At 40.8% G+C, this 12,130-nt stretch overlaps 1 protein-coding gene across 1 annotated transcript in view; it reads right to left on the bottom strand.

Moving 5' to 3' along the window:
• Positions 1-12,130, bottom strand: part of MARVELD2 (MARVEL domain containing 2) — a 43,572-nt gene that overhangs the window by 15,139 nt on the left and 16,303 nt on the right. Inside the window, exons 4-5 of the mRNA XM_024126328.2 lie at positions 11,593-11,628; positions 7,106-7,254 (exon numbers count right to left, since the gene is read on the bottom strand). Of these exons, the coding sequence (XP_023982096.1) occupies positions 7,106-7,254; positions 11,593-11,628 (185 nt within the window). The remainder of the gene's footprint in view (positions 1-7,105; positions 7,255-11,592; positions 11,629-12,130) is intronic.

Raw genomic sequence — 12,130 nt, 5'->3', positions numbered from 1 at the left:
TTATGTTTACCTGTGCTCCACAACAAGAGAAGCCACTGCAATGAGAAGGCCATGCACTGCAACAAAAAGTAGCCCCTGCTCACTGCAATAGAGAAAAGCCCACACACAGCAACGAAGACCCAATGCAGCCAAAAATAAAATAAATTTATTAATAAAACTAAAAAAATATAAAAAGATTTATCCATGTTGTAAAAAGAAAATAGTTATGTTTATTGATCGAAACACACTATTCTTACCCTCACAGTAACCTTGTAATAATGGGATTATTAGTACTGTTTGAATGATAAAGAAGACCAGGTTTAGGAAGTTTAAATAACTGGTACTAAGCCAAGTACTTATTTTCAGTTGGTAACATGATTCTACCTTAGACCTAGATGACCCCCAAACCTATGATGATGTACAATCTGTCTATTGATGCTTTTATATTTTAAGCTGATTATTTATTTAAGTTGGCTATATTAGTTACAAATATCTATGCCTATTAAAAAATAAACAAGTTCATGATGTCATATGAGTAATTGCATTTTTCCCCTTTTTCATTTAAATATTAAGGGAGAACAATGAAGTCTACTCTTCTTTATGCTTGTACTTATTCAGGAAAAGAATCAAATAATTAATTTAGTTTAGGATTCAAATAGATCAAAATAGTGAAGTAAGAAAACTCTAAACTCAACTCCTCCTAAAGGCACACCAAAATTACAACTACTTACAGACGAACTACCTGTGAGAACAATCTAAAGTTTAGCAGAAAAGATTTTCCACAACTAAAGGCATAAAGAAGGGATCACAATCAGATGGGTAGGAGGGATAGAAATGCAGTCTAAAGAGGACTCACAAATTCCAGCACAAACAAGAGGGATATCACAATCACAGAGGTTCTCCTCAGTGAATGAGGGGTTCAAACCACACACTGAGCTTCTCAGCCCAGTGATCCAGCAATAGAAAGACCAGCCTCCTGAAAGCTGAGCTTTGAAAAACAGTGGGACTTACATTCAGGAGAGCCACAGGGCTATAAGAAACAGAGACTACACTTTTAAAGGGCATGCTAAGAATTTCACACTCTGAGTCCTAATACAGAGAAGTAGTTTGAAAGGTTCTTGGGTCAGACCCACTTACTGATTTTGGTGAGCCTCCCATAAAGGCAGAGGACAACTGGGATGCCCCTTGGGGACTGAGAGGCTGGCAACAGCCATTTTTGGCATCTTGTTCTACCAAGCTAACACCAGCACTAGTAAGCCTATTTGACATCCTTCTAGCCTATTAGTGCTGGGAGAGAGTCTTGCCCACCAGTGGGCCTGTAGCAGCCAGGCACAACCAGGATGCATAGCCAGGAGTGTGGGGAGACCACCCCAACCACCAGAGGTCCAACAGCAGCCACATGAGACAGGGTGTTTCAGCAAGCTTCCACAGTAATTGGCCCCAACATAACAGATCGGTCCTTGCAGCCCACATAGGAGACACCCCTAGAGTACTTAGCTGTGGTAACCAGAGGGGATCATGCTACTAGGGTGCATAGAACATCTTCTAAATAAGGCCACTTCTTCTCTATCAGGAGATGTAACAAAACTACCTAATACATAGAAATAAATATAGAGAATTAGGCAAAAGAGGAGACAGAGACATATATTCCAAATGAAGGAACAAGACAAATCCTCAGAAAAAGAACTAAACAAAGTTGGAGAAAAAACAATCTACATGATAAAGAGTTCAAGATAATGATCATAAAGATGCTCACTCATCTCAGAAGAAGAAATAAAACTCAATGAGAACTTCAACAAAATGTTAGAGGATATGACAAAGAAACAATCAGAGCTGAAGAATACAATAATTGAAATTTAAATGATACTAGAGGAAATCAACAGTAGCTTAGATGTTACAGAAGAACAAATAATCTATCTGAAATACAAAGTAGTAGAAATCACCCAAGCTGAAGAGAAAGAAACAATTTTTTTAAATGAGGATACCCTAAGGACATTTGAGACAATATTGAGTGTACTAACACTTGCATTTTAGGGCTTTCAGAAGAGGAGGAAAAGAAGTAGGCAGAAATCTTTTTAAAAGAAATAATAGTTGAAAACTTCCCTAACTGTGGGGAAGGAAACAGACATCCAGGTCTAGGAAGCAAACAGGATCAACCCAAAAAGAGGCACACCAACACAAATTGTAATTAAATGACAAAAATTAAAGGTAAGTAGGGAATATTAAAAACAGCAAGGGAAAAGAAATAAGTCATGTACAAGGGAAATCCTATAAGGCTACATCAGCTGACTTTTCAGCATAAACTCTGCAGGCCAGAAAGGAGTGACATAATATATTTAAACTGATGATAAGGAAACACCTACAACCAAGAATACTCTACCTCAGTGGTCCCCACCCTTTTTGGCACTAGGGACCAGTTTCATGGAAGACAGTTTTTCCATGGATGGGGTGGGGGTGTGGGATGGTTCAGGGGTAATGCGAGTGATGGGGAGCGATGGAGAGCGGCAGATGCAGCTTCACTCGCTTGCCTACCCCTCACCTCCTGCTGTGCGGCCCGGTTCCTAAAAGGGACTGGTACAGGTCCGCGGCCCTGGGGTTGGGGACCCCTGCTCTACCTGGCAAGCCTTTCGTTCAGATTTGTTGGAGAGATCAAAAGTTTTACAGACAAGCAAAAGATAAAAGAGTCAGTACCACCAAACCAGCTTTACAAGAAATGTTAAAGGAACTTCTCTAAGTAGAAAAGAAAAGGCCACAGCTAGAAATGTGAAAATTGCAAAAGGAAAAATCTTATTGGCAAAGGCAAATACACAGTAAAGGTAGTAAATCAGCCCTGTTATAAAGCTAGTAGGAAGGTTAAAAGACAAAAGTCATAAAGTCATCTATATCCCCAATAAGTAGTTAAGGGAGACACAAAACAAAAAGATGTAAAATTTGATGTCAAAAACAGTAAACGCTGGGGATGGAGAGCAAAAATATAGGGTTGTTAAAATGTGTTCAAACTTAAGAGATCAGCAACTTAAAATAATCACAGATAGATACATATATATACAGTTTGCTATATATAAACCTCACGGTAACCCAAACCAAAAATCTATAATAGAGGGGACTTCCCTGGTGGTCCAGTGGCTAAGACTCCACGCTCCCAATGCAGGAGGCCCAGGTTCAATCTCTGGTCAGGGAACTAGATCCCACATGCATGCCGCAACTAAGAGTTCACATGTGGCAACTAAAGATCCTGTGTGCCAAAATGAAGATACCACATGCCGCAACTAAGACCCGGTGTGGCCAAATAAATAAATAAATATTTTTTAAAAATCTATAATAGATACACACACAAAAAAGAGCAAGAAATCCAAACATAACACTAATGATAGTCATCAAATCATAAGGGAAGAGAGCAAAAGAAGAAAGGAACAAAAAAGAACCATAAAAACAACTCCCAATTAACAAAATGGCAATATGTACACACCTATGAATAATAATAATAATAATAATAATTTATTTTTTTTTTGCAGTACGCGGGCCTCTCACTGTTGTGGCCTCTCCCATTGCGGAGCACAGGCTCCGGACACGCAGGCTCAGCGGCCATGGCTCACGGGCCCAGCCGCTCCGTGGCATGTGGGATCTTCCCAGACCGGGGCACGAACCCATGTCCCCTGCGTCGGCAGGCAGACTCTCAACCACTGCGCCACCAGGGAAGCCCTGAATAATTATTTCAAATGTAAATGGACTAAATGATCCAATCAAAAGACACAGAATGTTTGAAAGGAATATTACTGAGCCATAAAAAAGAATGAATGTTATGTGGCAGCCTGGATGGGAGGGGAGTTTGGGGGAGAATGGATACATGCATATGTATGGCTGAGTCCCTTTGCTGTGCATCTGAAACTATCACAACATTGTTAATCGGCTATACTCCAGTACAAAATAAAAAGTTAAAAAAAAAAAGGAATGAAATCTTGCCATTTGCAACAACATGGATGGACCTAGAGGGTATCATGCTTGCTGAAATAAGTCAAACAGAGAAAGACAAATACTGTATGATTTCACTTACATGTGGAATCTAGAAAACAAAACAAATGAACAAACATAACCAAACAGAAACAGACTCATAGGTACAGAGAACAAACAGGTGGTTGCCAGAGGGGAGGGGGGCGGGGGATGTGAAGCAATAGGTGAGGGAGATTAAGAGGTAAAAACTTTCAGATGCAAAATAAATGAGTCACAGGTACAACATGTACAGTATGGGGAATATAGTCAATAACTAATATATTTGAAAGGTGACAGATAATAACCAGAGTTATCCTGGGGATGATTTTGAAATGTATAGAAATATTCATTTCACTATGTTGTGCACCAGGAACTAACAGTGCTGTAGGTCAATTATACTTCAAAAACAAACAGACAAACTCATAGAAAAAGAGATCAGATTTGTGGTTACCAGAGGTGGGGGGAGGAAGTAGGGGGAGAGGGAATTGGATGAAGACAGTCAAAACCTATAAACTTCCAGTTATAAGATGAATAAATATTAGTGATGTAATGTACAACATGATAAATATAATTAACACTGCTGTATGTTACATATGAAAGTTAAGAGAGTAAATCCTAAGAGTTCTCATCACAAGGAAAAAATATTTTTCTATTTCTTTAATTTTGTATCTATATGAGATGATGGATGTTCACTAAACCTACCGTGATAATCATTTCAGGATGCATGTAAGTCAAATCATTATGCTGTACACTTCAAACTTATACAGTGCTATAGGTCAATTATATCTCAATAAAACTGGAAAAAAAAAATAAACTGAAGTGATAACTTTTTCACTAAAACAAGAGGAATAGGAAATCAGCTTATTAGCTTATTCCTCAACGACCATACTGTACCTTCAATTCAATGTACTACCTCTCAGGAAACAAACAACTGTTCAAATATAATTGACTTTAAGCAGAGTATTAACTTGTAGACAAACAGAAAAGAGAAAACCCAAATGGAACCTCTCTATTTTTACCTTGAAGGACTTAGGTAGATACTCACGCCACATAGTCTGGCATCACGATTGGTTTCGGGATGTGGCCAGGGGGGATATGTCCACTCAGTAGCTCAGGTTTCATTTTTGTTGTTCTCAGTTCCTTAAAATTAACTTCTTGGTCTCTCTGTCTGTCACAACCGGTGGCCATGTCACACTACAGTTAGAGAGAAAAAGAGGATTTATTTATAAATGAAGGCAGAAGAAAAAAAAAAAATCCCAACTTTATTCTTAGAAGAAAACTGGGGGGTGGGAGCAGGAGGAAGAAGAGTAGAGACAGCAGTCAACAATTTCCCTTCAGAATTACGTGTTTTATAGTCACATAGTTGTTCTGAACACTTTTGTAACAGTTAAGGGAAAAACAGTGAGCTACAAGAGTATATAATAGATAAAACACCCTCCAATCCCAATCGTGGGATCATCAAAGGTGGATGATGAAATGGTAAATGTGTCTTAAGTACTTTTAAGAGTTATGCCCCAACTAACTGTAAAAGAACAGAAAATGTAGTTCAAAATAAGAAATTCAGTGATAAAAATGGAACAAGTCGACTTAAATGGAAAGAGAAAAAAATGACACCAGCAACTTGAGATGAATCAATTACAAGTAGCCACTGAGTAGGTCAGAATGGGGGACGAGTCACGTTGCTTCATCATCTGAAAAGGAGAGCAAGCAAAACCAAGGGAAGGGCGGTGGATGTCTTTACTTTCCCAGGTGTTCTTAACCTGTGGTTCCTTGAAGAGGTCTACGAGAATGCTGGAGATAGTGGTTTAAGTCACCTCGCTTCTACACTGGAGAGTTCCTAGAGGTCTCTGTAAGAAAAGGATCCATTCAAAGAGGGGGAAAGAACATGAGACAGAAATGCCCAAGGAGGAAGCATGGGGACAGACCTTAAGAGCTAAAATAGGGCTTCACTGATGGTGCAGTGGTTAATAAGAGTCCACCTGTCAATGCAGGGGACACGGGCTTGAGCCCTGGTCCGGGAAGATCCCACATGTGCGGAGCAACTGGGCCCGTGTGCCACAACTACTGAGCCTGCGCTCTAGAGCCCACGAGCCACAACTACTGAGCCTGCGTGCTGCAACTACTGAAGCCCACGCTCTAGAGCCTGTGTGCCACAACTTCTGCTTGCCAATGCAGGAGACAGGCACGGGTTTGAGCCCTGGTCTGGGAAAATCCCACATGCCATGGAGCAACTAAGCCCGTGTGCTACAACTACTGAGCCTGAGCTCTAGGGCCCGTGAGCCACAATTACTGAGCCTGTGTGCCACAACTACTGAAGCCTGTGTGCCTAGAGCCCATGCTCCGCAACAAGAGAAGCCACTGCAATGAGAAGCCCGTCCTGCATCGTCAGGCGGACTCTCAACCACTGCGCCACCAGGGAAGCCCCGCAACTGACCCTGTAAAAACCATGGCTAGGGACTTTCCTGGGGGCACAGTGGCTAAGACTCTGCGCTCCCAATGCAGGGGGCCCGGGTTCGATCCCTGGTCAGGAAACTAGATCCCATATGCATGCCGCAAGGAAGTAGGGGGAGAGGGAATTGGATGAAGACAGTCAAAACCTATAAACTTCCAGTTATAAGATGAATAAATATTAGTGATGTAATGTACAACATGATAAATATAATTAACACTGCTGTATGTTACATATGAAAGTTAAGAGAGTAAATCCTAAGAGTTCTCATCACAAGGAAAAAATATTTTTCTATTTCTTTAATTTTGTATCTATATGAGATGATGGATGTTCACTAAACCTACCGTGATAATCATTTCAGGATGCATGTAAGTCAAATCATTATGCTGTACACTTCAAACTTATACAGTGCTATAGGTCAATTATATCTCAATAAAACTGGAAAAAAAAAATAAACTGAAGTGATAACTTTTTCACTAAAACAAGAGGAATAGGAAATCAGCTTATTAGCTTATTCCTCAACGACCATACTGTACCTTCAATTCAATGTACTACCTCTCAGGAAACAAACAACTGTTCAAATATAATTGACTTTAAGCAGAGTATTAACTTGTAGACAAACAGAAAAGAGAAAACCCAAATGGAACCTCTCTATTTTTACCTTGAAGGACTTAGGTAGATACTCACGCCACATAGTCTGGCATCACGATTGGTTTCGGGATGTGGCCAGGGGGGATATGTCCACTCAGTAGCTCAGGTTTCATTTTTGTTGTTCTCAGTTCCTTAAAATTAACTTCTTGGTCTCTCTGTCTGTCACAACCGGTGGCCATGTCACACTACAGTTAGAGAGAAAAAGAGGATTTATTTATAAATGAAGGCAGAAGAAAAAAAAAAAATCCCAACTTTATTCTTAGAAGAAAACTGGGGGGTGGGAGCAGGAGGAAGGAGAGTAGAGGCAGCAGTCAACAATTTCCCTTCAGAATTACGTGTTTTATAGTCACATAGTTGTTCTGAACACTTTTGTAACAGTTAAGGGAAAAACAGTGAGCTACAAGAGTATATAATAGATAAAACACCCTCCAATCCCAATCGTGGGATCATCAAAGGTGGATGATGAAATGGTAAATGTGTCTTAAGTACTTTTAAGAGTTATGCCCCAACTAACTGTAAAAGAACAGAAAATGTAGTTCAAAATAAGAAATTCAGTGATAAAAATGGAACAAGTCGACTTAAATGGAAAGAGAAAAAAATGACACCAGCAACTTGAGATGAATCAATTACAAGTAGCCACTGAGTAGGTCAGAATGGGGGACGAGTCACGTTGCTTCATCATCTGAAAAGGAGAGCAAGCAAAACCAAGGGAAGGGCGGTGGATGTCTTTACTTTCCCAGGTGTTCTTAACCTGTGGTTCCTTGAAGAGGTCTACGAGAATGCTGGAGATAGTGGTTTAAGTCACCTCGCTTCTACACTGGAGAGTTCCTAGAGGTCTCTGTAAGAAAAGGATCCATTCAAAGAGGGGGAAAGAACATGAGACAGAAATGCCCAAGGAGGAAGCATGGGGACAGACCTTAAGAGCTAAAATAGGGCTTCACTGATGGTGCAGTGGTTAATAAGAGTCCACCTGTCAATGCAGGGGACACGGGCTTGAGCCCTGGTCCGGGAAGATCCCACATGTGCGGAGCAACTGGGCCCGTGTGCCACAACTACTGAGCCTGCGCTCTAGAGCCCACGAGCCACAACTACTGAGCCTGCGTGCTGCAACTACTGAAGCCCACGCTCTAGAGCCTGTGTGCCACAACTTCTGCTTGCCAATGCAGGAGACAGGCACGGGTTTGAGCCCTGGTCTGGGAAAATCCCACATGCCATGGAGCAACTAAGCCCGTGTGCTACAACTACTGAGCCTGAGCTCTAGGGCCCGTGAGCCACAATTACTGAGCCTGTGTGCCACAACTACTGAAGCCTGTGTGCCTAGAGCCCATGCTCCGCAACAAGAGAAGCCACTGCAATGAGAAGCCCGTGCACCGCTAAACCCCTGCTCGCCGCAACTGGAGAAAGCCCGAGCACAGCAGCGAAGACCCAACACAGCCAAAAAAGAAAAAAAACAAAGTTGACTATAATTGGTTTCATTAAAAAAAAAAAAAGTAATCATTTAATGCAACTGACCGTCAGGAAACTAGATCCCATATGCATGCCGCAACTAAGAGTTCACATGCCACAACTAAGGAGCCAGTGAGCCGCAGTTAAGACCTGGTGCAACCAAATAAATTTTTTAAAGAATCTTAAAAAAAAAAAAAAAAACCACTGTTAAATTCAGCATTTAATAATGCTGAATTTGAGACATTATCATTCATAAATTGATTTCCTGAGATGTCACAGAAACACAAATCTCTAAGCAAGTTAGTTTAATTTTTTTTTTTTTTTTGCATACGCGGGCCTCTCACTGTTGTGGCCTCTCCCGTTGCAGATCACAGGCTCCGGATGCGCAGGCTCAGCGGCCATGGCTCATGGGCCCAGCCACTCCGCGGCATGTGGGATCCTCCCAGACCGGGGCACGAACCCACGTTCCCTGCATCGGCAGGCGGACCCTCAACCACTGCGCCACCAGGGAAGCCCAAGTTAGTTTAATTTTGTACTTCTTGCTGGCTTGCTCTCTCTCTCACACTCTACTACTCTTTCATCTGTGTTTTTCTTTTTCACCAGATTTGTAAGCCCCTGGAAAATGGAGATAATGCCATTGTTGTATCCATATCACTGGCCCACAGCCTAACTGTCACGTTTGTTCAATGAATGAATTAATGATGACAGCAATGTATTAATTATGATCGCTTGGATAGGCTGTTGTTCATCCACTTAATAAATTCCGTATTTCAGCATGAACAAAACATTTTCAAGTAATATTTGTATGTTACAACATAGAGAATAAAGTTAAAAAGAACCTCATCAAACGTATTTTCAAAACGAATGCACTTAACCAAAAAGAACTTATACAAATCAGCAACCCAATAAAAAACCTGGACAGGATATGGACAGTTAATAGGAAGAAAATGCAAACACAAAATATGAAAAGTGCTCAACCTCACTCCTGATAAGAGACATGCAAATTATAACTACATTAGTACGTTTTTCACCTATCAGGTTCATAGATGCTAACAAATTTCCTGACACTGTGTTGGTCAGGGTATGAGGAAGCCGTGTAGTGCTGTTGGCGGTGGGAATTGGTAGAATTTCTACTGGGCAATCTAGCAGTCAAAACAAAAATGTACGCCGCTTTTCATCCAGAAATTCACTTCTCAGAATTTACATTTCAGGTGTACTAGTACTGGGTTGGTGAAAAAGTTCATTTGTGTTTTTCTGTATCATCTTACGGAAAAACCCAAACAAACTTTTTAGCCAACCCAATACATACACAGAAGGAAGTATTTACTCATATGTATAAGGTTATTCACTGTGGCACTGTTTTTAATAGTGAGAGATTGGAAACATGTTAATATACGATAAATTACGGTACATCCATAAAATGCAACACTACATAGTTGTAAACCAAGAATGCAGAAATTGTCTATGTACTACCTTAGAAATATATTAAGTGAAAAAAATAAGGGACATAACAGCATGTATGGTATGCTACCATTTGTGTAAAAGAGGAAGGAAAGCAAATATATATATGAGTGTGTGTATATATATATATGCATAAATGTATATATCTCTCACACAGGATACTGGTAACACCGGTTGCCTCCACAGGAGAACTGGGAAGCCATGGTACAGGATGAGAGAAGACTTTGTGTGAGAGACCCTTTTGAATTTTGATCCAAGGGAATATACTCTGTTTTCAGAGAACAAACAAACCCAAAGGTTGGATTCTTAACTTCTTGCTTAGAAATAATGCCCAATATCTTAAAAAAGAACTTTTCAATGAGGTAAAATTATGATTATTAAAATACATTTAATTATTACATATATGTAAATAATTATAACAACAGCATCTTAGTTAATCTTCTCAAGCAATCTTGTGAGGTAGAAATTATTATTATTCCAATTTTACGGATGAAGGAACCAAGGCCTGGGAAGGTTAAGTACCTTGTCTACTGTCACGCAGTTAAGTAAATTGTGGAATAGGGATTTTTCTCGACACAACAAAATTTGGCATCTGAAAGCAAGGTGAGAAGAATAGGAACGAATGGGGAAGAACTTTAAAGAGACTGAAGAAAATCTGGGAGACTCACCTTTATTTAAATAAATAAATAAATAAATAAATAAGGGACTTCCCTGGTGGTACAGTGGTTAAGAATCTGCCTGCCAATTCAGGGGACACGGGTTCGATCCCTGGTCTGGGAAGATCCCACATGTTCTAGACCCACGTGCTACAGCTACTGAAGCTCGCGTGCCTAGAGCCTGTGCTCTGCAACAAGAGAAACCACCGCAATGAGAAGCCCACGCACCACAATGAAGAGTTGCCCCCGCTCGCCACAACTAGAGAAAGCCCGTGCGCAGCAGCGAAGACCCAACGCAGCCAAAAATAAATTTAAAAAAAATTTTTTTAAATTAAATTTAAATATGTAAGGAGAACCAACTAGGTTCAGTTGTAGAAGCTTCATCTAATAAAATTAAAAGATGCTACAAATAGCCTTGTCTGATTTGGTCCTCTTAGTATTAGAAAAAAGCTGAGGGACTTCCCTGGCGGTGCAGTGGTTAAGAATCCACCTACCAATGCAGGGGACACGGGTTCGATCCCTGGGCCGGGAAGATCCCACATGCTGTGGGGCAACTAAGCCTGTGTGCCACAACTACTGAGCCTGCGCTCTAGAGCCCACGAGTCAGAACTACTGAGCCCGCGCACCACAACTACTGAAGCCAGCGTGCCTAGAGGCCGTGCTGCACAAGAGAAGCCACCGCAATGAGAAGCCCACGTACCGCCATGAAGAGTAGCTCCCACTCGCCACAACTAGAGAAAGCTCACGCAAGCAACCAAGACCCAACACAGCCAAAATGTAAATAAATAAAATTTTAAAAAGAATAAAAAAAAAAAGAAAAGAAAGCTGAAAGTCGTATTATGAACTTAATGCAATAGATACACTTTTACAGACAAATGACCTACTCTATAGATAAACAGATAAGAGACAAAATTATTTAACAAATCTAGAGATAAAATATAACGTGAACTTTATTCTTACCATTTTCCTTTTCGATGGCAATGATGGCTCACTTATCTGGAACAAAAAGAGTTAAAATGACTTTTCAGAGGTGTGTGAAGCTACTTTGCAAATATTTTTGTCCATTTGCATCTATAGCCCAATCTCAACTTTACAGATGTTGATTCTCTACTGTACAGATGATCCTCCTACTCTTTTGGCCACGTTTTGACGGGCCAGTGGAGAACCAGAGGAGGAGGGATAACTGTGTTTCCCTGTCAATCAGGAGCAGAGAGCAGAGTTGGAAATATGGAGATGGTGGTGACTCTTATGTGAGTTGCTTTGAATTACCTAGAGATTTTATTTAATCTTGGTTCCTACTACCTTGCACGATTAAAGAGTTTGGGATGGTTAAATTATAAAATTAATAGTAAAAAGCTATATGGGGCTTCCCTGGTGGTGCAGTGGTTGAGAGTCTGCCTGCCGATGCAGGGGACACGGGTTCGTGCCCCAGTCTGGGAAGATCCCACATGCCGCGGAGTGGCTGGGCCCGTGAGCCATGGCCACTGACCCTGCACGT

The sequence above is a fragment of the Physeter macrocephalus genome, chromosome 8 (assembly GCF_002837175.3).
Source record: "Physeter macrocephalus isolate SW-GA chromosome 8, ASM283717v5, whole genome shotgun sequence".
NCBI lineage: Eukaryota > Metazoa > Chordata > Mammalia > Artiodactyla > Physeteridae > Physeter > Physeter macrocephalus.
This window is presented reverse-complemented; position numbering and strand designations above follow the sequence as displayed.